Raw genomic sequence first — 27,188 nt, 5'->3', positions numbered from 1 at the left:
GAGCTGAAGCCGAGACATCCCTGCTGACGAAACCAAACCAAACCAAACCCGGCCCACAGCAGCCAAGAAATTCACCCATTCCTCCCACACAGCCAAGAGAGCACCCACCGTCTTCACTGCCAGAGAAGGAACAGTTGGAAAAACCCTGCCATGCATTTAATGGTGCTTCCAGCTCTTATTTTCCAAGCAGGAAATCTGCAGGGGAACACTCCGTCTTTGGAAATGAGCCTCCATCTTCTCAGACCAGCACCTGGGAGGGCCCCACCATCTCTCCACTGCTGCCAAAAAAGCTACACGCTCAGCTCCATCAACAACCACCCAAGCTCCCTGAGACACCGCTACCACTGCAGCAGGCAGGACTCAAGCTACTTTCAGAGAGACACTTCGAAGCAATGACTACCAACGCGGGTGTCACTCCTTGGGGACGTTTCCCTGACACCCAACAACGCTGTGCAGAAGGCAACAGCGCTAGGAATAAACTCCAGGCCAACCTCCTTGCATCTCCCTCAAACCAAACCACAAACCGCAGCACCCCTCACCCAACGCCCAGCATCTCCATCCCACCAAACCAGCATCACGATGTCCTCCGAAGCTCTGCCGTTGGGTCAGTGACTCTCGTAAAGGATCCGCTGAGTGAGCCACCACGGCCCAGAGGGACCTCCCGGGAGGATGTCCTCCCACCGAAGCAGCGGAGAAGCCCTCACGCGAGAAAAGCAGCAGAGACAAACCCTGGGCGCGCGGCCCGCTGACACACAGCTGTCCTTTAAGGCTCTCCGAGTACCGTACTTGAGATGTAAACCACTGAAGTCTTTTTTTTTTTCTTTTGGACAAGAAAGTGACAACTTAATTTGAAATAAAAAAAAATAGATAACAGGTCTAAACAAACCTCTAATATTTAACACTTGCAGTTTTTTTGTTTTATGTTTTTTTTTGTTTCTTAAAAAGATTAACTCAGACTAAAATCTAGCACAGTCATGCAACAGCCCACAGCTCTCAGAAATCCAGCAACAGCTCGTGGTTCATAGGTTTGGGAAACAATTATTACTTTTTTTTTAAACATACTTTTGCTGTTGTGTTTTTTTTTTTAATCAGCATCTTCTCCCTTCCCTCCTTATTAAAACAAAACAAACCCAAACAAAATTACAACATAATGAGAGATGTGCAGGCTTCAAATGATTGTTCTGCATGGTGAGAAATGCTTGGAAATTTCTTCCAGACCATTTGGTATTCCTTTTTTCTTTTTACTGGCTGTGTAAATTCATTTCATATTTATATTGGGTTGATTCTCCGTCAGTTAACTATACAGCACCCCACTGGGGCACGAGAATTAGATTGTAACCACATATATATATATACACACTTTTATTTTTTTAATTAAAAACTTCATTATTTCTCCCTCTCCCCCCCCTTAACTTGCAATTTAAGGGAACGGACAGAAATCAGCTGGGCTTCTTTCCACTTGATTGACACAGTCACCCATTTCTGGCAGAGTTTGGCCCCCCTCTTTGCCTTGGCCCAGGCAGCAACTTTAGCTCTCAGTACAGAAAAGGAAATGGTTTGCTCATTTTTTGGAAGGTTTTGGTCACCTGCTCCAAGTCGGGGCAGCGTTCGGCACCGTTTCATTTCTGGGAAGAATAAAGCCACGAGGATCTGCCATTTCCGAGGGGGCGGCCGCGGGAGGGACATCCCCGGGTGTCCGGTGAAATGACAGAAGGCAGCAATCCCCGGAGGGGTGAAGGGGCGGAGGGGGGACAGGGCGACAGCGAGACACACAGGGGGAGAAAGAATGAAAAGACAGAGAAAAGAAAGGTAAAATCCTGGGTGGAAATTCCTGCACAAATTTGGGCTCCCGGGGATGCTGGAGCCGTCTACATCCCCGTGCTGTGGCTCAGGACCTCGGTCTCTTGGCGGGCTGTAACCGACTCCAGGCGCAAAGGTTTGCAAGCACACGGGAAGATGCCCGTGGGGGTGGACAGCGGTCGCAGCCGAGATGGCTGCACCGGTGGCCCCCAGCCTCTCTCAGCAGCAGCCTCCTCATCCTCACTCCGAGCAGACGTGAGCTTTGGCTGCTTCTCCTGCTCTCTGTCCATGCTCTACGTTGCATTCCCCCTCCCCAGGTTGCTGCTCCAGCGCCTCCACGGCTGGAGAGGCAAGAGGCACGGCACTGCAGATCTCTTAAAGATTGCTGCAGAAACGGTAATGATCTCACCCATCTCCCCCAGGATCTGGTCCCTTCCCCTTATGTCAGCACAAAAAGATGACAGGAAAAAGAAAAAAAGGAAAAGTTTTTAACCATGCAGTCAAAAATTTCAGCACAGTCCCTCCCTTCCCTCTTCCAGGGATCTGCCTGGCCTAACCTGAAACAAATCTGTTGATGTTGCTCCTGTCAAAACTGCTTCTAATTGGACTATTAGGCTGCTGTGGGTTAAGGCTTAGTTACAGGAAGAGCGCAGGGCTGACAGCTCCCCGAGCCTCAGATCTTACTCCTTGTTAAAGGAAGCAGTATTTGACTAACATCTCCCAGGGCTTTGAACGGCAGAGCCCACCTGGCAGTGCTGCGAGGACCCGGGTCCAGGTCCCGGTCGGAGCTGCTGGCCCAGCCGCGCTGCCCGCAGGGGCTTTGTTAAGGCTGCTTTAGCGGCAAGGGCATCTGCAAACCTTGAGGAGGTGCCCAGCTCTGGGCAGCTCACAGGGACGTCGGGAGCCAAGGGAAGGAGAGGGGTAAAACCAAAAAACCAGGCCGGCTCTCCATCAGAGCCCTCCCCAGGTTGGCTCCACGCCCCGAGCTGTCCCATGCCATCCCAAGCCACCAGCAGCCACCTCCGAGCATGGCAGGAAACGGGAGCGTTTCCAGCCCCAGAGGTGCCTCGGAGGCCCGGGATACCCCAGTGCCAAGCTGGCGCGGGACGTGCCCAGGCTCTGCTCCAGCGGCAGCGCCCCGGGCTGAGCCACCACTCTGTGCCCGGACCACCCTGCAGCAACTTCAACGAGAAAACAAGGACGAGCTCCACAAAACACCCATCACCCCTCAGCGATCCCCTGGGACAAAAACCTTGGGACCTTCCTTCCTCTCTGATCTTACTCAGCCCAGATCGTAACCTTCAGAACCACTCGAGCAGCATTTAAATAAAAGCATCTGTTCAGCTAACGAAACTCCCACTTCTCTTTTTTTGGATTTTTTTTTTTTTTTGCACTAAACAACATTCAAATAAAACATGGCACAGGACATATTTTAAGAAATATCAAAGCTCAGGGATTTCTCCCTTTCCTGCCCACCCCTACTGCCCCCACCCCCAAATCTCCCCAGCATCAGTCCTTTAGCTTATTTTTTAAAATCATTTTCGTTAGTTTGTTGCAAAATTTAGAATCTTTATCCCCTCCCATTTTTGTTATACTTTTTTTTTCTCTTTAAATTAAAAATTTTGTTTGTCTTGTGTAAATTGTGCAAATATAGCAGTTAACACTAGTGGCAGAAGGCCAGAGAGAGAGAGAGAGAGAGAGAGAAAGGGGAAAAGACAGAAAAAGAGAGACAGGGAGGGAAAAGACGGGGTGGAGCTCGGGGGGAAGGAAGGAAGGGAGAGCAAGTCAAGTACAGTAAAAATAGGAGCCCACCCACCCTCCCTCCACCAAAGTAACAACAACATCCAAATGCCGTCCTAGAAAGCCCCGCGGTCCCAGCCCTCCCGCCTCGCGGGCGCAGGGGCACTGCCCGGGCAAGGAGAGGCTGCGCGGGGTGCCCGGCGGGTCCATGCGGCACGCGGCTCTCGTCTCCTCCTCCCTGCATCGCCTCCTTGCAAGGTCTCTGGTGTGTCCCGGTTGGATCGGGTTTTTTTTGTTCGTTTGTTCATTTGTTTGTTAACTGTCGTTGCTGCTTTCGTCGGGATTTCTCCGCTAAAGCGCAAGGTTTCCTTGTTCGTTCGTGGGAAGTGTGTCGAGGCGCGGCGGCTCCCGCGGGTCCGTCTGGCCCCAGCCCCAAAGTGTCCTGCTGCCGCCGCTCGCTGGCCCTCTCTCCTGCCTATCCGCTGCTCGGGAAGCTGGCACGGCCGCCGCGGCCTTTTCAGCTGCTTAAGGCCATTGTGTCGATCGCCTGCTCCAGCTTACTCCTCAGCCGCTGCCTCCTGGCCTGCTCGTCCTTCTCTAAAGCAGCTAATATCTGGCGGGGAGAGAAGGGAAGGAAAGGGTGAGAAAGAACCCCTTGTACCCAAAACCGCTCCTAATTGCCCATCTTTTACACGTGGGGTCATTGGGATGCGGGTCCCATGAGAAGCAGCTCAGGTTCATTTCTGTGCCTACCAGGGCCAAGCGAAACACCGGGGAAGAAGAGAAGGGTGAACGTTGTGCAAGGCAGAGGACGCTGCCCCACGCGCTGCTTTTCGATAGCTGGAGCCTCCTGGGATCCCCAACGGGCTGCAGCAACACCAGGGAGCTGCTGGCTGCAGCCAGCAAGAAACCAACTTGTGTGAGTGGAAACTTAAAAAACCAATCATCTAGGTTCAAACGTGGGTCAAACCCCCCAAACGAGAATATAACACCTTATAACCAGAGGATCTGGCTGCTCTGCAGAGGGACCGGAGCACAGAAAGATGTGACGAACCCACAAGGCTTCAGTCGCTGCCAGCAGCAAAACCTTGGTCCCATGCAAGGAGCACGCTCGTGATACCAGAAATGTCAGAGGATGATGTTCCTCCACTGAAATCACCTCTCTCAAAAGGAGCTCCTGGCTGCGATAGCAGCTCGCAGGGTGGGAGGGACGGTTCCCCCTGCCCCAGGATTGACACTGCCATTCCCAGAGGTCCAGGGGAAGGACTCGAGGCAGGAAGGTGGAGGACAAGAGTCAGACTGGGCAGAAGGGAGTAACGAAGCGGAAAACTAAGGGGTAGCTGCCCTCCCAGCAGTCAGGAGTCTTGTCTCACTAACATCATGCCGGCAGAGCAGAAAAGCTGATTTAAAAAAAACAAATCTGACAGAAATCTCATCTCCTCGGGTGAGCTAGCCAAGAGACCAAATTTTTTGCAATTAAATATCAAGGCATCCGTCAAAGGCGACTTGATTAACCATTTCATTGGCTGCATAATTGGAAACAAACTGTTGTATAATTAATAGACTTACTGGGAGGCAGGCAAAGTCCATCAGGAGCCCTACAGGTAACTTCTTAATGGGGAATCCACTCCCTTTGATTAAGAGCTGCTGCAGTGCCTGCAGGTTTGCAGAGCCATGCGCGGGCGTGCTGTGGAGCATCCTCCATGTGGAGATGCAGCAGCCGCTGGCCATGGACAGGCTCCAGCTCTCCGTGTGACTCTCCGGGACAGGACCACGCTACTCCCTGTCCGTCAGGGCAGTGACAGCTGCCCCACACTTCAGGGAAATGGAAACGCCTGGAAAGGGCTGGTCAGATGTACAGCTACAGAGGGCAATGCTTGCTGCCTGGTCCAGCAAGGGGGGAAGCCAAAAGTCTTGGCACTGGGTGTCAGCTCCTATGGTAGGGAAAACTCCTCTGACTGCAGCATGCCAGAGAGAGCCAGGCACATCTGATTTACTTCCCTTTGCAGCAAGAACCCTGGGCTGCAGCTGGACTTGCAAGAGCTCATAGATGCTGCCAGTATAACCTGCCTTCACAGACACTCCCCTGCCATGAATCTACGTAGCCGGCGTCTGCCATCATGATATACAGAGAATAAAATAACTATAATAATACTCAGCAGAAATCAAAACGCCACGTGTCTTAAAGGTGGCTGAGCTGGAATCAAATGAGATTGGTCCGAGAACTTGAATAGGAGTCTATTCCCACTGTCCGCCTCCTCTGCTTTTCCAGATAAGACAGCTACATATTATGGGAAGCTTAGGTGTTGAAAGATTCACAACCTGCCCTTGCATTTATTTGGTCCTCTCTTATCTTGTCCTTATGGAAACAATACAGTAAAAGGAAATCTGTGCTGAGTATAAAGAGGGACCCAGGTTTGTCACCTGCTGTAAGGAGCCAGGACCACTGATTACCAAGATGCAAGTACCCAAATGAAAATTAATTATGATTTTCATTCACAGCCAATGACAGCATATTATTGCACTGAACAACAGGAAAAATTATTCTCTCCCATTTTGCATCAAAGAGGGTGCAATTGGGCTGCATATAATTGTGCTTAATGAATGAAAACAAACAAAGGGAACAGCTGCGATTTATTAATCCCATTACAAATAATAAAAGAAGTTCCTGAGAGCTGTGAACACACTTGTGATGCTCTGAAAGCGGGCAACAGTGAGACGCTCAACCGATGTCAGGCTGCAGTGAGAGGGAAGAATAGGACCTGCATCCCTGAAGAGCAGCTTGTTAATGCCACACTGTCCCCTCCCTGCTCTCACCCTGGGGCAATGGTTTGTTTAATGCCCCGTGGACTTCCTGCATGGAAGAAGCAAGTACCTGAGGGATGAGCAGAGCAGGTACAAACCACTGCTCCTTTGCCCCCACGGCTCTGCATTGCTCTCCGTAGTGCTCCACGTCCTGACCAGACCTGCTCCCTGCTCTGCCCAAACATGACTATTGTTTGGCTTCTGGTGCCTCCGTCCCCACCACAAGTCCTTGTCCCCTACCGTAACCACAGTCACTGGGGCGGCTGGCCCCACCACCGAGGAACGACCTTGTCCTGCCACCCAAGCAACCCCTCTCCCGGCTAAGGCTGCCTAATGCCGAGGGTCAGGTCAGTAGGTGTTTGGCCAGATCCTCCAAACCTCTCCTCTTGCACCCTCACGGCAGCCACAGAGCTGTCACACAAATTCCGACCCAGTATCCCAGACACACCGTCCCATGGTGCTTGGGGAATGGCCTGCAGATCCCACCGGCATGGTTATCAGCCAGCCGCACAGCCCCCTCCCTGGGCACCAGGATGTCCCCCATTCCCGCTGGCGAGCCGGAGGGACCGAGTGGCACTGAGGCTCTGCATTTCATACCTGCAAAGCAACGAGCTCCGTGGGGATTTTGGCAGCCACACTCCAGCCTCTGTCCTTAGACCGCAGGCGCTTTTCCGCTATCACCTGCCAATTGACTTCCTAAATTCCAGCTTCAAAGAGGACCTCCGGGACACCTCGTGGGATTGCTGCAGGGTCCGAGGCAGACCCAGCATGCCATCTGCCTCCCCCTGCACAGCCACAGCCCTCGCCCACTCCTTCAGGCCCAGCTCTCCTGCGACGGAGACAAGGCCCTCTCTCTCCAAGCGAGGAGATGCTCTGGCACTGTCATCTAAATAAGCCACCGTTCAAACACAGCCGTCAGTCAGCTTTATTGGGGAAATAAAATCTATATTATTGTGTTATATGTATAGACCCATATTTTAGTGCAGTTATAGATTTTATTGCTTTAATAAAAAGATGCAAGGTGTGGATTGGAGTGGTGCTTTATGAAGTTAATTTGTATAAATCACAACGGAGGGGTTTTTAACTATTCCTAATACTGTTCGCAAAGAAAGCACTGAAGCGGCCACCACATCCGCTAGCATCCCCAAGGAGCAGAGCCAGATGCCGCCTGTATCGCCGTGCTGTCGGTACCCGCACAGCGCGAGGTCATTCTCAGCAGAGAGGAAAGGCAGGGAGAGGAGGCGCGCTGAGCTAATACTGCTAACTTTGGAGCCCCGCAGAGCTCACGTGCCAACTGCTTAGACAGGGAAAGAAGAATAGGTGTTTCCCACATTACTTACTGCAGAAAATATGGGAACAAACCACTACCTCTCTGACAACACGCGCTCAGGAAGGGCCCGGGCAGGGGGAGCTGCACGTCAGGCAGCAGAGCTAGCAGAGGAGCTGGCCGGGCAGCCCACGCTAGCGGGAGGACGGAGAGCTGAGGGTCAGGAGACGGCAACAGCAGGGTCGGAGCTGTCGACCACATCATCCCTCACACAGCCCCAGTCTCCACTCCCACTGACTTCATCCTCCTGCGCACCATCTCCACCCGTCTCCAGAGACGGCTCCAAGTCAGGCGTGAAACCACGTACCAACAGGTTAAGCTGGGTATGACAGCATGACTCAAGTGTGTTCCTCCATCCCCCCACACAAAAGCAACACACACAAGGGGCACTTAAACGTGCAGCACAGGCCCTCCTCCTGCGCCAGGCACGACTGTCCAAACACAGACACGGAACAAGTTCCCCACCCATATTGCACAGGGTATTTTTCTGTAGGAAAAAGATGAGTAATGTGGAAATGAAGGAAAATGGATGGGGCTCACAGACCAGGTTTGACAACCTCCACCTCCATAGCTTACCTCATCCTTGTACTTGGTGATGTAGGAGTAGATCTCGTGCAGCGCGCTCATACTGTTGAATTGGCTGAGGTGTAACCGCGACTGCTCCGCCAGGTACGCGCTCATGTCCTGGTCACTGATTGCTGGCATTTTAGCAATATCTGCATAATATCTGCAAGGGAGAGGCGGGAGAAACAGAACAGTGTGTCTGAAAGAGGGAGAGGCAGATGGGGACGAGCCCCACCGTGACGCTCGCTGAGAACGCCCTCCGGAGACGCAACGCGAGGAGCATCTTGCCTCAGAGCAGTCACATACAGTGATCGCTCGTTATAATGCTGCCGTTCATCGATTGGTCTCCGAGTGCTTCACGGAAGGGTCAGTATCATTAGCAACACGCTGCAGAAGGAGCATCAAGCGGCAGAGCCGCGGCTGAGCCCAGCCGCCGAGCCCCAGCCCCGAGCGTGGCCAGCTGACCACGCCGCAGGGCCAGCTGCAGCTGCTCCAAAGGATTTCCCACCCTCTTCCAAACCACACGTTTTCCTCCTTCGTGTCCCATTGCTCCTGCATTTTGCCACCAAACCCCACTCCCCAGAATCCTTCATGCCTGCAGCAATAAATAAGGATTTGTTATTGTTCTCCTGAGTTTAGTTTGTCACTAAAGCCAGCGATGACATTTCATATTCAATGAAATATTCAGTGCATGAACACAAGACAACTTCACATCAAATGCTTGCATCTATACAGAGCTCAGAACGCATGTATAGTTACATCTTCCTCAGTAACAGGCATTCAACAGAGCGTATTATTGGCGCCTGCTGGACTCAGAAGAGTTAACACAACACACCAAAAAGCTACTAATAGCTTTAGTTTTTAGTGAAAACCATAGTTTAGCAGAAACTTCTGTGACATCAGAAAATCCTAGGCAACAGAGGACTCCATCAGGTCTGATGTCTTAGGGCATGCCTGGGCCAAATTATTTTGGCCAGGTGCTCTCTTGCTTTCCTTCTGCTTCTCTGATGGTTGCTACACAAGCAAGATACTAGTTCAAATTTCCTAGGACGCCTTAAAATTAGTGTTCCCATCTCTTAGCCGCTTCACTTATATGCTCAGCAAATACACGGAAATCGAAACACAGCTTATATTGGATCCAGAATCATAATGGAAAAACAGAATATACTGTTTAATCAAATCTGGGGAGATCAAAGCCTCAGCATCCCATTGCAGCAGGAACAATGCACCAAGCAGATGCAACAGCACAATGGTAATGAGCCCCTCTCACCTGCATGGGCAGCACACACTGCACGTAGACAGTGTACAAGCATTGCCATGGCCTTGACAAACACAGTCATGTGCAAGCCACACAAATTCCTCTGTTGTGGCTATATGCTTCTGGAGCCCTGAAGCACCTCTATCTCCAAAGGAAAAGCAGGATATCTCCAGATTAAGCTGAGTTTTTCTGAGGACTACTTAGCTGTTCTCTGCACAGAAACCCATGAAGACTGTGCCTACAGTGTTTGCTTTAAGTATTTTTTCATTAGCACATGACAGAGTTGTTTCTCAAAGACACAAGACATTTTATGATTGAGATCTCTGTGTTCACATGTGCAAACTCGGGACAGACTGAGGTCCTTTAGGCAACAGGCTTGGGTCCACAGGCCTCTACTGAAAAAGAAACCCTATTCACAGCAAACCAGCCTTCCCCACTCCCACCAGCTGGAAACACAGAGTGCAAGTCTCTCCCAGGTTTGCTTTACTCCTCATGACTCCTCAAACAACTTCATAAACCTTCTGGTACAGCGATTAGCATCATTAGCATCATCAGCCAAACGGTGAGGTGGAGCATGGCTGAAGCACTTGAATAAGAGCAGATGGCAGCAAGACCACTTGAGAAGATGAATATGAGATCCACTCCATTCCATGGTGCTGAATTCAACCAGTGATAAAATACTCAGGCAGTTTTTTTTACAAGGAAGCTCAGCTGTACCAAGAAGATGATGAAAAAGATATCCTGGATGCTGACAGAGGGTTTCAAAAGAAAGGAGAGCCACGGCCCAAGCTGAGGATCTCTAACTAAATCAGGCATCAAGCAATCCACTACGCTGCTCAAGATATTACACATGGAGTTTCCTCATAAAGTTGGCACTACTTCCATCTATCCAGAGGAATATTAGGGACAAAAAGCCCAAGACTTCTTAGTTCCAGTCAGCTTTGATTAGCAAAGAAATCTCATAGAGATTCTCCTGGCCACCCTTTAACTTTTACACAGGTCACTCTGCAGGTGAAGGCTTCCGAGGGGATGGACTCATGGTAGATATGGACTCATCGTATGATGACACCATATTCTTGCTGAGGAATAGAGATTTCTTGGCTGCCGTAACAAGATCTCCAGGTAAAATGAAGCATTTGTATTTTCCAGGTTTTATCACGACACAAAGGATGACGGGAAATGATCATTTTTCAATAGACATATGTATGGCTTGCATGAACCAAGACGAGAGTCAGGACTAGCTGTTCCAGTATACACCTACCAGTCCATACGTAGCAGTGACCCTGGCAGCAGTCCCCTGGGGTTTCCCCAGGTTCTCCCACCTTCTAAGCCCTTAAAAATGTTATTTATGCCTCAGACTGACTGGCTCGGTGCCCTTTCTTCAGCTGGTGCCTGATCCAAGGCAGTAGACAGACCTTTTATTGCAACTATCAGTCCCACTCAGCCACTCTCGCATCACTACAGTCCTGCCTCTGCAAAGCTTTGCAATGATAAACATGCCAAAGACAGAAATACCAATTATTCAGTAAAACCCTCAAGCAGATGAGAAGTGGGAAATGCAGTCACTTAGCCAGAATGGGAAGTCACATCCTGCCCAACACAGCTCTACCCTCCTGCTCTGCTACCTCTGGGATCTTACTCCACACTCAGCAGCAGCATATCCAAGCACCTTCTCGCTCTGCAGTAAGCGATGGCAGTAACATCTGTCACCAGTTAGATCTCCCATCTTCTCCCCAGGGATATAGCACGTCTAGACCAATGCATTGCTCTGGAATAGTTTTATACTTTTCTCTCTGGGCACACACAGAGCTGAGTATTTTTGTCATAGAGATGGCAAGGTCAGAGAAATACACCTTATGCTTAAAGGCAGTGCAGCCTGTGATGCTCCCAAGGGACCCCACTCTAAAGCCCCCCTAGCCCCCTGCAAAGAACTTTCTCACATTACAATGCAGCTCATCTCTCATCTTACCCATCATATTTCAGGGACATTTTTCTTCTGATCCAAGTCATATCATCCTCTAGGGACAAATCTTGTCTTTGTACCTGCCTGCAAAGCACCAGGCATGCCAATGGTACGACAAAAATAACTGTGTACAAGCAAACATCCAAAGAACATGATTTAGGCTACAAAGTCCTCATGCTTGCAAACCAGAGAATATGAAGCTTTTGCTGCTTAGGTATCTTTAATTTGATCCAATGTGCATTCAGTCTAGGCACTGAAAGAAGGATCCTTAGTAAAACAGTGTGTGTGACCTAGGGCATAACTCATCAGCACAAGGGAAAGTTGTATCAGCAACCTCAAATATAACGTTTCTTAAGCTTCATCGAGTCCCACTTTGCAACTCAGTAACATTCTAATAGTAGGTCTGTTTGGAGGACTTTGTAGGACATTTCCTAGGTTTCTTTCCCAAAAGGATAAAGCTAAACACAGCATTATGCCTGAGAGTATCAATTTGCAATCAGTAGCATTCAAATCCTGAACCTTTAGCTCCTCATTAATTCAGTGGGACAAAAGGATGTGTCTCATCAGCTAATAGTGAATGAAGGGTGTTGGAAGGAGTTGGGGGACCTGCTTCTTTCTCTTCTCCTCTGCACAGTGACAGCAGCCCAGGCACTGTCTCAGAACATGTGCTCTCATCAGGATCCCAGGCGAGATGTACAGATGGATGAGAGACAGGAAATGGTAATTTTCAATCATTTCAGCAAAACCTGCAAGTATTGTCATGGTATAAAAAAAAGCATCTAGTCCAATGCTTACTTCTTACTGCTCTTCAAAAGCAATCAAGGAAGGCGTTAGCAATTCCCTAGCACAGACCATGATAAGCTTTTATAACAGAAAACATCAGACAACCTAAGCATGGAAGTTGCTTTTAGTATCCCTTAAGCAAGTCATAAATGGCTCTGTCAAACAGTCATGGCAAACTCCTTCCAGAAGTCAATTACAAGGAGGCATCATCTCCCAAACAAGAGGATCACCTTCCACCAGTGTTAGCATGGTCCCTCATCAGATAGCTGCTAAGAGTCTTCCCAATGACCAAGTCCCCAGAGAACTAGGTATGTACACCGCAAGTCCTGCAAGTAAAGCAAGGAGCTACTGTCAAGTCTACTCACCTTTCTACCCAGCTCTTGTAGTTGGGGATGTCCTTGGCATACAGTAGTTTGTTGGAGGGAGAGTCTTTTCCTAGTTTGTGCTCAGAAGTTGAGCAGGAGTCCATGAATGTCTGAGCCACCACGGATAGGCAGGCATCAGTAATACTGTTCTTGTGAATGTCGAACACAAACTGGGGATTCTTAATCACATTCACCCAAAAACGTAGAGGTAGACTGAGGGAAGAAAGAAACAGGCATCAGTAGCTGAACCAAGTGCTACAGTTGGCATACACAGACCTCAAATTGCAGAAGAGGAGCTCCTGAGAACTCAGAATTTGGCAGGTTCTTTTTCCCAGCTCCCCAGGGGTGCGAACAACCTGGGTTCGCCTGTGCCCTGTTGTGATACAACATCCTCTACCCATCTTGACATGGCTACTGCTACTCACGGAGAGCGGCACTCAACAGGCAGCAGGGAGAAATTCCTCAGCATTGCCAATGCTTCCAATGGCCAGTGAGGACAGTGAAGACCTGCGGCTTCTCCGAGGATCCACTCATATTAAATAACCCTTGCTGAGCCCCTCAGTCAAACCTGGCATGGTCTCCTTTTCTCACATCAGTAATCCTGTCTAAAACGCCTTGTGGCATTTCACACATCTCCCATGCTGGAGGAAGGGATTAACTGGGCTCCTCGAGGGATTCATTAGCACATTTACTAGAAGAGGAGTATTTAGGCAGAGTCAGATATTGGACAACGAATCTATGAGTTGTAGAGGCACTGGGTCTCCTGGCCAGCCACACACTGGATGTTTGCATCTTACTTCTATGCATGCCACTCTTCATTGCTCCATGCCCCGTTCTCATGCCCCTCTCTTCTCCCAGGAGCGTTCCTGGGCCTCCTCCCATTAAAGTGCTCTCAGATCTGTCATCCCTCAGCCGCAACACCCAGTGAATGCTTTTATCTTAGACAAAACACACTTCGTTTCCCCAGGACTTTCCTAATGAGGGTACCGGGTGCATGTACATATTTCATTTGTGAAGGGAATGGCCTCAAGAAATTAGCTCCGCACATCGAATTAGCGCCCAGAGATAAGCACAGGCATTAGTATGCAGGAGCCTGCATGCCCAGCCCCTGCGGAATGGGGCTTTTTTTTCCTCCCTTGCCTTTCGCTCTTTCTTTTAATATAGAAAGCAGAGTTATAAATCAGTTCCAAGCACTTCTGCACTCTCACATCTCCATTTAAAAATGTTTCTTTTCCTGCCCTGCTAATTGCCAACAGTTACTGAACTATACAAAAGCAATTTGGCTGCCATTTAACAAATGCCAGACACAGGAATGTACATACTCGTCTCCAGTAACGGCAAGATCAGAGAGATGAAATCAGTGAGGCAGCAGAAAAGAAGAATGCCGAAGGGGGGGTTGTGCAGGAGGAGCCAACATGTACTCGAGCCCTGGCCCCATCACAGTATTTATTGAGGTCTCATAAACAGCTCCTCCCCACTTTTCAGAGAGTGATTAGCAGAGCTGATGGTTTAGGTCTGCAGGCTAGGTTTTTGGAGGATGCACACATGGCTTTGCACTAACTTTGTTATGGTGTGCTTGGCTGAGTGACTGGAGAGGTCACGGCGAACACCTTTAGGACAGTCAAGATGAGAATACAGGCTGGCATCTCTAAAGGAGCCTGAAGGACCAAGAAGCCCAGCCTCACTATCTCAAGGTGAGGGAAAAGAACTGCTGTAGTCCTCAGCAGACTCCAGCCATAAGGGGGAGCGTGGTGCCTTGGATGGTGGGCTGTAACGGCCGAGGGAGCATGACATTCCTAGGATTTTTCCTACTACAGGAAGGCATGCAAGGGATTTATCCACGCCCGAAATACAGAGACATGGGCGTCTCTTGGCCCAAGTCACTGCCAGGGACAATCAAAGGCACATTTATGCTCCCTTGGGAAGGGTAGGAAGCATCATCAGCTGTGATATCTTTAGCTACCCATCCTGCTGCCCCTCTCCATTACCAGTTACTCTTCCAGGTGTGCCTGACATCGTAATCATTGATCTGATGCTTATCAGCTTGTTCATCCAGGAAGTCAAACATGTATTTGATGGCGAGGGGCAGTGCGCTCCCACGGTGCGCTGTGCTGAAGATGGTCTCAAACAGGTCATCCACAAACTTCTGCAGGGTGCCCTGAAGAGGAGAAAGAGAGAAGGGCCACTCAGCAGTGCCCAGCACCAGCAGAGAGACGAGTACTGTGACTGGTCTTTAAAGTAATCTCACTGCTATTTCCACCACCTGAACATGAACACAGTACAGCCAGTGTAACCATACTGGTTCTCAGTGGTTTATACTGGAATATAGACACCTTGGTGATGAGATTTATCTTTCACTGCATGATCTGGCATCCTAAAAGCATACAAATAAAAACCCCATACAGAGCAAAAAACAAGTGGTTGTACATTGCATCAAGGTGTTTATTTGGGTCCCATCAAGGTACCCAAAGCCTGAACACAAGCATAACTGAACAAACCCTGAAGTCCCATCAGCAAGGGAGCCAAGTCACAGAGGGGCTGACTGACACCAACCCCTACTATTCAACACAGCCCTCTGGTCCTCTCTAGGGTGATCTCAGACAAATAGCACCCGCTCTGCATTAGAGAAGATTTTATCTGTGCTGAGAGAAGTGGAACCCGCTGTGATGCCAAATGCCCTAGGTTATCACCATTCCTACATCAGTGCTTTTGCAGCTTTATCCCAAACACAGAGGACGAGGTGCCTGCTCTTGAGCAGCTCTGCTTTGAAGTCCAGCAGCTGCTCAAGAATATAGAGGAAAGTGAAAGTGCCAAAGGATGTAAAAAGCAAATAGGAAATTCCACTCAAGAAATATTCATTGAGGGTTTTGATACATAAAGACATCACCTCCAGCTCAGGAAGGCTCTGAGACCAAAAGAGTAGCTCCTTCTGTGCTGAAGCAGAAAAAAACATTGCTCACCACTCCTGGACAACCTGAATTGCTACCCCTCCCCACCAAGATTTCAAAAGCCAGGAGATAGTTCTGTGTCTCTGTGCTATACCTTGGTGGCTAACAGGCGGGTCAGGTAGATTTCAGAGACCATCTTGCTGCCCCGGTCACCCTCTCGCTGGTCCATGTGGTCGTGGTTTTTCACCAGGTGCCAGAGTTTGGTGCCGCTCTCCAGGTCAGGTGTGATCATGGGGGTCCGTGAGCGCAGGCTGTCAGGGCTGCTGGCTGTCCGCAGCATGCTCTCTGCAAGCATCGAGCACAGCAGGAAACTCTCTTACCCTACTGACCTCCATTTCACCTCCAGCCTCTCCATCCCCCTTCCCTTCCACTGACTTCAGTGCGTGTCACAGCCATGAAACGTGAACCATGGGATTCAGCCTCCAAACTCAGCTGTGCTGGGCATCACCATGGATTGGTAGCTCTGCTGAGGACTGTCCTTACAACCTGCCAGACTAAACTCAATCCTGGCTGAAATACAGATGCCAGGACCATCTGATACTGTGTGAAAGGGATTCTGCAGAGGTCTGCTCTGTTCCCAGCACAGAGATGTCAGGATCACAGTCTGGCCTCCTGCGATCATCTGCAATGACCATAGTATTCCCTTCCAGACCAGGATGGAAGCACATGGGCAGAATGCTCTCTAGAGCCCTCAACTGTGCTCATTTAAGTGCAAAGCACTTCTATGCCTATTTTAATTAGATTTCAGGGGAATAAAAGGGAGGGGATCCCTTTAGTAGCAGCCATCTGAAACATGACTGTATCCCCCAGGTCCAACATCTTGCAAAGAAAGATGGTTCCCAGAGTATCTGCTCCGAGATGCCAAAAAAAAGCATGATGCAGGAGAGCTTAGGGGTTTGGAGGAGCTTGTTCCAGAGAGCTACAATTACAGTCATCTCCCCTGTGCCTTTGGCCTGCGAATCCAGCCTGGTGCCGCCTTCCCCACCAGCACACCAGAGACCACAGTCTAGATCCCCCTGCACACTCACCGTATCTGCTGAGGGACTTGGTGAAGGTGGAGGAGTTGGAGATGTTGTACGCTGAGTTCTGCTTGGGCACCAGGGCTACTGAGGAGCCATCTGTCACCTGGAGACAGAGACGGCATAAGCGGACTGACCCCAGGAGATGCACACAGCTGGGAGAGGACTAGTCCCGCAGAAGGGAGAAACCAGCAGCTTTTTGGGGCCCAAGAGGGCTGGAGCAACACTGCACCCCATCCCAGGGACATCCACCTCCAGCAAAGGTGACCTATGTATCTATCTCTGCAACAGCTCAGGGATAGCGGTCAAAATGGGAATCTACCAGAAACCTTGACATGAAAATGGCAGAGCAAGACACAGCTCCAGTGAGTCCTGAAGATGCCCCATCTAGAGTCTCCTTGAACAGAAGGACCATAAACATGGGGATCATGCAGGAAAAGTGACTGCAGACCTCCTGACCACATTCATGCACAAGCAGCATGGTCAGGAAGGCCAGGTCCAAGCTCTGACCAAGCTGAGAAGAGAGAGGAGAAGCTCAAGCTCTCAGTGAGCAGGTGACTGCTCTCTGCTCTGTGCCATGGACAGCCTTACCTGGTAGTGGGCTAGGGTGTTTAGCCTCTTCCAGTCGTTGTCGATCTTTGTGGTGACATCTTCGTCCTGCAGTATGATCCGGGCCATCCTGCCCTGTCGCCACTCTGTCCCCATGAGGGAGAAGGCTCATGGTTAGCGAAGGGCTTTGAGCACAAAGCTAAGGCGAGGGGAGGAGCAAGGCCTCACCATAAACGAAAAGAGCCCTACTGTCACCTTTTGCACCCCAGCATTGCTGACTATCAACACAGTGTTGGGCAAAAGCCATGTCTAGGTACCCAAGGGAAGATGGCATCAATCTGAGTCTGGCAACTGAGTTTTCTTTGCTCCCCTCTTCCCCATCCTCCTGCCCCTCCTTCAGGAATGGGACCATTAACACTGTTCTCAACTACTTCTGGCCTCCTCAGCCCTCAGCCAGCTCACACCTGCAACCCAGACCACAGCTGGAGTTGAGGTGCCTTTTCTCCCCATCCTCTTTACTTGCAGGACTCATTCTTATCCCAGAGGTCCTCACACTGGAGATTTCCCCATGCACAATCAGTGCCACCAGCACTGCAATCCTAGCCAAAGCAGACTGGACAAGCATAAATGCAATGGTCCCACCAGGCATGTCCTGTAGGAGACTCGCATTTGCCTGCCTTGCCTTGAATGCTTTTTGGCACTTGAGTGCTTTTTTAGCACTCCTCATGGGGGAGTGCTTCATCTCTTTCTCTTACCCAAGTCCATGTCTCCGGCTTTGGGTCGCTGGGAGTAGGGCACCCCCTTATACACAGCATCTAGCAGCTTCTCCTTCACCTGCGTGATGGTGTCACAGTTCAGCACCTTGACAGGAATCTCAGGGGCGTTTTCATTCTCGGGGTTCACACAGTTCAGTGTCTGCACAGCACAGGGGAGCAGAAAGACTTGTGTGAGCAGAGGTTACGCACTGGCTGCAAAGGCAGATCCAAGGACAGCTATCTTTAGGCCATGTCTTCTCATCCCCAGGCCACTGTGGAGGTGCAGGCATGTGGCATGTTCCTGCTCCCCTTTCTTCTCTTCAATCCCCAAATCTCCAATCAGTCCCAGAAAGACAGCACAGTGCCAGTGCAGGCATCCAAGGGGAGCCAGCAAACCATGCCCAAGTCACCAAAACCTGTCTAGTCTGAACAAAGCCCATGCACAGACAGATGCTCTAGCCTGCAGAGGCAGGGACAGGAGCCATGGGAGGAGGTCCTGCTTCCACCTCTTGAACAGCAGAGGTGGGGACAATCAGCAGTCTCAATCCCTCCACAGGGGTGTCTTCAAAGGGACAAAGCGCCAGATAATGCAGGAAGGCTGTCAGATAATCTCAGCTTTTGATAGGAAAAACTTAGTATTGGTAACAAGTTCCCTAACAATATGACCTTCACTCCTAACTCAACTCGGGTGAAAATGGAGGAAGAAGAACCAGCTACATGTTTAGCCAGGGAAAGGGCTTTGCTTAACACGCAGCTTAACAGAGGAGGTGACTGATACAGGAGGAGGAGGAGTATTCCTTCATCCCCCACGGTAATCTCAAGGCTCTAACTCTTGACCCCCACCTAACAGGAGCCGCTGGCTGGCTGCTTCAAGCATAGGCTGTACTCGACAGCATTCTGTCCCCACGTCTCTCAGTGCCACACGGTTTGCCAGGAGAGGTGAGGAGGGGAACACAGTTTGTGTTCAGCTTTCCCAGCTCCGTGGCAAGAGCAAACCTTGCCATGGAACAGCCCCCTTTTCTGACCCCAGCGGAGTCAGGCACCACGCAGACAGGGCAAGAGGCAGCCCAGGACTGCTGGAGAGAGGAATGAGACAAATTGCTCTCTACAAGATATCCAAGGCCTCAAAGACCTTGTTAAATAGCTGAACTGAGGGATCTCTGCAAAAAACAGTACTGGCAAGGCTCCCGCTTCCACTAACCAACATTTTGTAGTCAATCTGCTGCCGGATAAGCTTGTCTTCACTGAGGGAGTAGCGAGCCTCTCCTGTGATGGCATCGATGGGTCCCTTCTCCATCTGCTGTTTGATGGCGCAGTACAGCATGAAGAGCGGCTCCCCGGCACACTCCTGTGGGACAGGGGATGGAGGGGAGGAAGAGAGAGGGGTGAGAAGGTGCCAGGCACCAGCCTTGCCTTTCAAGAACCACAGTGACAAAAGCCTGCCGTGTCCCTGTAGGACCAAACCCTATAGGTCACTTTACAAACAATCTCCAATCCTTGACCAAGACTGCAAGGAAGAGGGGGGGGGACATAGATGCATTTCCTCCCTTGGATCAAGTATCCTCTCCTTCCAAACCAGGTGAAGGTTTTTCCCTTCCTTATAAGCCCATAGACCCAGCTTCCCAGCAGTTTCCAGACACTCACTGATGAATTCTGCTCATTCCACAAGAAAAAAATAAACCAAAAAGATTAAACTCGGGGCCAGTTACCAGCAGAGCTGCTCTGAGATCAGAGAGCAGACAGATACGACTTTGCAGAGCTGTGTCAGGCATGTTGGGTTTGGGGACTTTCTGTGCTTGGGATACAAACTATCCTCTCTGAGCTAGGGGCCTGGCAAAGCCAAGAAAAACACTTGAGGACTGAAAAATTAATGCTTCAGCAGGACAGCCTGGAGGCTCTCCCTCAGAAATCAGGGATGCAGTTTTGGCTTCTGCCAAGGGCCCAGCCTTATGTGAGTGGAAGGTCAAAAGAGATTTCTTCATACAACAGCTGGCCACAGCCTGCCAGATCCAATGGGAAGGAAAAGCAAGAGACCAACTCACTGACAACCCTATCCTTAGCTTCCACAAAATGGAGCGGACTGGGTGACGAGCTTTCCTGCAGTTAAGCCACTTGCTACCTACATGTTTCCCACTGCCAAACCCTTACAGTCAGAGCCAGCTCTAGCCCATCAGCCGTAGCCACATCAGCATCGATCTCCTAGGTGGGAATAAGGGAGAGAGAAATCAGACCAGGTGCTACCCCAGGAACGAAGTCAATGTTGAACCTGCAGCATCTCTGGAACAGCCAAGGACATGCCAAGGTTGGAGATACCAACCAGGCTGTGACCATGGGCAGGGTAGGCGAGGATGACACAGGGGGGCTGGCAGGGGATACCCCTGTATCACCCAGGGTTCAAACCTCTCCCCTGAGTCACATCCCAATGTGCCCTTCCAGATATAGGCATTAGTCCTGAGGGGAAGAAAAGATAAGATGGGAGCAGAGAGGACTGGGAGAAATCCCAACAGATTTTACCCCACCAGCTCTCGCCCCTCCCTCCCGGCCGCCTCACAAATAAATTGTACTTTGGTGCAAAGTGCGGCTGCTCTCCCTGTCACCATATGCTGTTAGTATCTCGTTAGCATCTGCGGTAATTAAAGAGACAGCTGCTAACGAGCAGGAACAGGCATACATCATCCCCAGACCTTCCGACAACACGCCTGTCTTTGAAATTATGTTTCATTTGCAAACTTGGCTTCATTAAGTCAGCTTGGAAAAGCGAGAGAGGGAGAAACAGACCCAAGGTGGGTGCTACGCTGCTTATTAATAGCTGTCTCGCAACGTGAAAGCACCAGACTGACCACAAAGCAAAACACCCGCGTGGTGCTCCCACAGCAGCCCGAGCTGGCTCCTCCAGCCCCAACATAAAGACAAGCAGTCACTTCCTTTGATTGCTTATAAAAGCTCCTTGTAAAACTTCCAGTAGGGGAAAGTGGCACAGATGAAGCATGAAACTGGAGCAGCCTTCCCAGTCACATCTCGATCCCCTGCTCCTCAGCTCACAGACTTCCCCTCTCCTGGCCAGCCCTGGTGCCTGGCTTTGCATGGGAGCATGGTATCCAGCCTGTTGTTTGAAAGGACCCATTACCAAGGCTGACTGCCTTCAAAAAACATCCTGAGCAGTGGTCTGGTTGGCGTCACACCTCCCTCTCGCTGGGACACCAAATGCTGACAAGGAGGGTGTGAACCACAAGAGACGTCTATCGATCTGGCCCTGTCTCACCACCGGGAATCCAGCTGTTCTCCAGGCGTCTCAGCGTTACCTCCTCTGCTGCTCGAACGCTGGTCTGGCTGATGCAGGATTAACCTCATTTTGGATTTGGGGGTGAGATCTGGCCTTATGGTGCCCTTGCAAGACTCCATGGCCTCCCCAGAGGGAACAGAGGCATCAGCAGTTGTGGTCACTTCTCCAGCACCATGTGGGCTTTACGTTGCTCTTGCAGTCCCCAGGATCTCTCTGCGGATCCCGGTTTCCCTCCGATCTGCCAGCACTCTCATCTCAACGGGAATAGCCACTCTGTCCTCCTGACGCTGCACATCCTCCACATTACGGCCTCTCTCCACTTGGCTTCCCCATTTGTCCCAGTCCCTGCTCTTAACATCCTGCCCATCTCCCAGACCTCACTCCCGACCTCCCTGTTCACTGTCAGCTGACTGGACCTTGGCTTTCAAGACTCTCCCTAGTAATCTCTCATCTGATTTTGGTGGATAGTGAACCAAGGATAAAGTCTCTTCAACAGGGCCATAACCCCTTTCGGCCTTGGCCTCACTGCAGAGCACTGCAGCATAGAAGGATCAGGAGCGCTAACAGGGGAAGTGGGCTCCCTCTTGGCAGCCCTCGAGGACCTAGACCAAGATGCTGCCATGAGCCACAGCAAACTGAGTCGCTATCAGATGAGAATGGTTTAGAGCATGTCCCTGACACAGCCAGAGACCATCAAAATGAAAGAGAATGGGAGAAACTCGCAGCTGGTTTTTGACCATAGCCAGGTAGTGGCCCCAAGATGATCTCCGTAGGGTGAGATACGAGAGAGGACCTCTTACGCCTGGGACAGGCCAACCCTGCTGGCTGATCAAAAGCTAAACACGGCTGTGTCCATGCTCTTTGCAAGCCCCTGTGCAGAATTTGTTCACCTCTGGGGGGAATAACCAAGGAGCAAGGCCCCGGGGGAGTCTCTCCATGCAAGTGGCTGGAGGAGGGGCTCTGCACCAGTCCCCATGCACAGCACAGATGCATGCACATGTGTGTGTTGGTACATGGGGAGCAGGCCTTAGGCAGGCTGAGGCGAGCCAGCTAACACTCCAAGTGTCTTATTGACTAGATTTAGCTCATCAGGCACCTAATATTGTGCATTTTTCAGTGCTTGTCTCGATTTATCCCTCTCCCTTTCCCCGGGGTGTCTCATTAAGAGTCTGATAAATGCTACTACAGGGCCCAATGAAAGCGCCAGGCCTTGCTGATTGCAAGCTGCTTCCTTGCCTTCATCTTAGGCCCCGGGAAGGGAGAAACAGGGCCTGGACCCCTGCCCACGAACACGATCCATGCTGCCAAGCCACACATCGAGGGAACGACACATGCTTTAGCCGCTGGCTAGCTCACACCACTCTGCACTTCCCACGATGCTGGAGCTGCCCACGAGGGCTGTCCCCCTCTGCATCACCACTCGGCGGGTACTCGTGGAGCAGGGTTCCCAGCCCCCCTGCTGCTAGCCGTGAGGTGAGCTCTCACTGGGACACAGCCGGAGGTGCCTGGACCCTGACACTACCCATTGGCGCACCAAGCCCGGCTCCAGGCACCCGCACAGGCAGGTTTGCTGAGAGGCGAGTTGGCAGCTGGGCACACATGGACCCAGGCACGTCCGCCTGCCTCATTTACATGCACAATTACCGCAGTTTGGTGCAAGGCATATGTTTCCCTGCTGGCAAACTGTCTGCTGTGATACCTGCTCCATCCAGTGCACGGATTTCTCCTGCTTTTGTTACCACCTGTGATCCTCATTGCCAGGAGACAGATGGAGAAGGCCCTGTGGATCTCCTCTGGTGGGGCAGACCCAAGAGAGGCCCATGAATGCATCCTCAGGGCTCTTCCAGTCCAACTCGAGTGACCAAAGCAATGAAGTTTCAATCACTTCTCTAGGACAGTGATCCCCAGCATAATGGATCTCACTGCCAGCAGCTTCGTCCAAGCCCTCCATGTATATTCCTTCCATAATTACACACCTCAGTCAGACTCTTGCTCCTGCTACTAACCAGCAGAGGCCAGAGGCAATTTTCCCTGCCGATGCCTTGGCAGAGCCAAGTACTTTATGAAGAGAAGGTGCCCTAGTCTCATCCCCATGTCCCTCTCTTCCTGCTACTCCTTATTCTCAGAGCTGCCCCACCAGGGGCAATGTGCTCGGTACACTCTCCAAAGGAGAAAAGGGCTGTACAACAACCAATGCAGGACAGTGGTGGTAAATTAATTGGTCCAAAGCAACTTCCAAACAAGATTAAGATGCCCTAGTGATCTGACCACAGGACCCAGCCCAGGCAGGGACAGACAAGGTAGTCACATCATGCACATGAAACCAGCAAGGTCCTCAAAGGCCCCTCTGAGCATTAGAAGGACATGTGTTGTGTTTTGCTCTGCCAAAGCACAGTCCTGCCCACTTCAGGAGGGCCTGAGGGAGTTTAGCCGCAACGAGAGCTATTCTTCTCTGTCCCCCAGACTGCACAGAGTCACCCAGGCCTTCTGCTACTGCCGCACTGCCGGAGCAGGTCACTGGCGGGAGCAAGTCCAGCAACACCTCCCAAGCTGACAGCTCCCGCCTGCTCCCTGAAGACCGCCCAGCATCTCTCCCAAAAGGGGATCCAAGCCCCTGCTCAGCCCATTTGCCCCCTGGGTGTGGGCTGCATGGCCCTTACTCATCGTATCTGGCACTGCCATAGCAAGGGGGAGAGGGACTCCCTGCTGGGCAAAGCTGTGACATGAAGAAGACACAGGGAGTTTGAAATCTCCCTATGAATGGCACAGCTTTTCTCCTCTCCACCCCTGGAAAGCAATCTCCGCTGTATGCTACAGCTAGATTTTTATAGATACAGGCTATCCCTCAACAGAGGCAAAAAGCCAAGTGCGTGTAAGTGATATTATAAATCACCTCTCGTTGACGATCACTTGAGTTCTGCACAGACTCCTGCTCACTCTCATCTCTTGGCTGGAAATGGTTCAAACCCTCTTTATCTTAATGAGGGATGAAATCCCACAAAAACGGCTGTGTGCCACCCAGCTCTGCTGAGCTGACACCAGGCGAGATCCCAGGGAACGTCTCTGCTGATTGACAAACCAGCAGCAAGTCCACAAACACTGTCCCTCCAGCCCATCTGACCCCAAAGCACTACAAGGACAGAGCTGGCTGCAGCTATGGCAATATAACCTGCAGGGCCGCCGGTGGCAGCCTTGGGAGGTGAATAAACAGGAGTAGCACAGACACCTGAGAGAAGATATTCCCCTACCAAAGAGCCTCAATTTGAAAAAACAGATGAAGGAAAAGCAGCAGTTTTAATTAGGGAGTGCAGCACATCAAACTACAGTTCAAATGAGTGGCAAAAATTCTCCAGCCACAGTCATGTCTACAGAGGGACCAAATCCTGAGGCTTTTCCCCCTGAATTACACAGGCAAAGGCAAGGAGGAGGGAATGGGGATCCACTCATAAGGTATTCAAGATTCAGCTGAGTTGCTACAAATCTAGTCTTTCTACATGCACTGTTTCCATGAAGATCTCAAAAACACTATGCGTTAAGCAAACAGGACTAGACTTCATTTCTCAATCTCAGCTACATCCCCAGGGGGTAAGCCAGAATCACTAATCACATTTCAGAAATAAAGTAAGGAAACCAAGGCCTGGAAGTGATCTGTACTCCACGAAGGAATAGCAGAGCTCAGGAAAAACGCTGTCCCCACAGATCAAGCCCAGGCTCTGCGTAACACACTGCCCCACTGCAGAAAGGCAGCAACCCACCTTCCCTCCCACATTGGGTTAGCAACCCATTCCAAACTCACCTTCAAAAACTTGTACAGGAGAAACGTAAACCAATTCGTCAACATCTTCTCTGCCACTGACTCCGTTCTGTAGAGGAGGCAGAGAACAAAGCTGTCAGGAGAGTATATTGAAGGTCTCTGATGTTTCCCCACAGCAACCTCAGCCTCGGACCTTGGCTAAATTTTCTTTGGCTTTAAAAGCTCAGACCTGGAAAGGCAGGAAGCTGAAAGCAAAGGGGCATAAGCAGACAGCAAAAGCTCTAGTAGTTACTACGAAAAAGATCTAAAGATAGTGCTTGCTAACCCATAAAGAGCTGGGCAGTGAAAAGCCTGCCCATCTGCAACGCTGAGCCACATCAACCCTCCAGGAAGCAAAAGCAAATTGGTCTACAGCGTATTCAGAGAACTGGAGAGAGCGGAGAACGATATTGTGGACGCCCACTGGATGCCCATCTGATGCCCAGCTTTCTACCTAACCCCTGGTAGCTTCTACTTACATGAAGTTTGTTTCTTTTATCATGTCCCATTGGTAATGGGCACTTCCCTCCATGGAAGGAGGATTGTATGAGAAATCTAAGCTAAGTGAAAGTCACCAAACCTACTTCAAGCTCCCCATTAAAGGAAAAGCATGACCTGAAAGGAAGAGCTGAGATTGCCATGAAAGGTCAGATCCCAACCTATGTTCCCATGACAGGAGCAGCTCCTCCTAAATTGCCAGGTGCCTGATCTAGCTGGAAACCCATCTCTCTCCCACCTGGAAGTTGCTGCTCTGACTACCTCACTCAATGACGCTGCTGTCCTGAGATAGGCCAGCATTGCCACTACACCACTACTGGGTCATACATGGGACTTTCCAGCAACATCTAAAGTAGCCCCTGGTCCCTACAGCCTCTAAGCCCAGGACCCAACAGTGGAACAAGAAGGACAATCAACATGAACAACGGAAGGATAAAGAAAGCTTTCCCCATCCCAAACCCGTCCAGCTCTCTGTGCAAGATCTGTTCAAAGTAACCTCTGGGGAGAAGAGGACACCTGTTTACTAGCACTCTGTGGTGGTGGTGACGAAGTTTTGGGAGGCGAGGCTTTGCAACCTGACTCCGCTCTGCTTCCCTGTCCTTGGACATGGATCTGGTGGCTCTCAGGCAGGGCTGCAGAGGTAGAGAGGCTCTACAAGGTAGAGAGGCCAGCAGTTCATGGAGAACTGGTGTCTGCAGCCATTGCTCAAATTTTGGTATCGAGGACCTCCGGGAGTCTTTTGACTGCTGCAGCCCACATGGCCTTATTTAAAATGAACACTAGATTTAGATCTGGTGATTTTGATCCCAATGTTTTAGGTCAAACTTATCCCCGTGCTAATTCAACTGAAAACAAGGGAATTAAAAGGAGGAGGGAGTAGCAGTCAATGGTTGGAAGCTTGAGATGTTTCCCAGACACCTTTAGAGCACCGCGCAAAGACTCTGTAGCAGGCTTGGCATTTAACTCTTAGAGCCTGTTCCCTGCCTGTATGGTGGAAATCCCTGTTTTTTGTGTGTCTCCTAAGGGTGAGATGGTGATGTAGGAGTTTGCAGTGAATGATGTTGCAACCATCTGCTCCAAAGGAAGGTTAGAAATGGAGCAGTGCTTCTTCGCTGCTCTTGGAGATGCAGTTGAAGGAAGCAGCCTCTTGTTGGCCTCTTGTTTCCCAAAGGTATCGTTCCAAGTCCAGATTGCATTGCCCTCCAAAGTGTTTTGGCAGGGAAGGTTCAGGGGAGTTGCCTGTGCCTGTTCTGGAGTGTCACGCCACCACCACTCACCTTGCTGCCTCCACCACACTAGCAAAGACACTGTATCCAAAGGAGGAAGAGCAGGGTCAGGCGGGAATAGTGTTACCTGTAGCAGGCCTGAGCAGGGTGTGGGGACTGCAAGGTGGTGGTGCTGCAGCTTGGACTCGCTGCAGCAGCAGAGGAGGGGCAATGGCCAGGCCTGGCAGGAGCTGAAGATGGCACAGGACCCCAGTGTATCACACAGGTCTGTGAGGACTGCTTAATGTGCCTGTCTCTGCACCACAGGCTGGTCTCGCTGCCACAGGATTAAAATTCACCTTAATAAGTCCATTATTTTTAAAGTCACTCTCACTCCTTTTAAAACAAAAATGCCAGCCAGCCCCCCCTGAAATTCTCCAGCTATGCTTGTTCAGCTTATCCATCCATTAATCATCAGATCAGCCACTTTCAAATGCAGATGCTCACAAAAGCACAAGCAATGCTAATGATCT

The 27,188-nt window shown here is 50.6% G+C and overlaps 1 protein-coding gene across 2 annotated transcripts in view; it reads right to left on the bottom strand.

The window, feature by feature from the left end:
- Positions 1–889: 889 nt before the first annotated feature.
- The window catches only part of PLXNA1 (plexin A1), a 168,519-nt gene continuing 142,220 nt past the window's right edge, over positions 890–27,188 (bottom strand). For both annotated transcript variants that reach the window (XM_064518985.1, XM_064518986.1), the window contains exons 23-32: positions 24,956–25,022; positions 19,078–19,224; positions 17,877–18,036; positions 17,164–17,267; positions 16,582–16,678; positions 15,648–15,838; positions 14,594–14,763; positions 12,606–12,818; positions 8,249–8,399; positions 890–4,153 (exon numbers count right to left, since the gene is read on the bottom strand). In XM_064518985.1, the coding sequence (XP_064375055.1) occupies positions 4,058–4,153; positions 8,249–8,399; positions 12,606–12,818; positions 14,594–14,763; positions 15,648–15,838; positions 16,582–16,678; positions 17,164–17,267; positions 17,877–18,036; positions 19,078–19,224; positions 24,956–25,022 (1,396 nt within the window). In that variant the 3' untranslated portion in view covers positions 890–4,057. The remainder of the gene's footprint in view (positions 4,154–8,248; positions 8,400–12,605; positions 12,819–14,593; positions 14,764–15,647; positions 15,839–16,581; positions 16,679–17,163; positions 17,268–17,876; positions 18,037–19,077; positions 19,225–24,955; positions 25,023–27,188) is intronic.

Source organism: Dromaius novaehollandiae, chromosome 12 (assembly GCF_036370855.1).
Source record: "Dromaius novaehollandiae isolate bDroNov1 chromosome 12, bDroNov1.hap1, whole genome shotgun sequence".
In the NCBI taxonomy this organism is placed as follows: domain Eukaryota; kingdom Metazoa; phylum Chordata; class Aves; order Casuariiformes; family Dromaiidae; genus Dromaius; species Dromaius novaehollandiae.
Note: the sequence above shows the minus strand (reverse complement) of the source record. Positions and strands in the feature narration are given on the sequence as shown.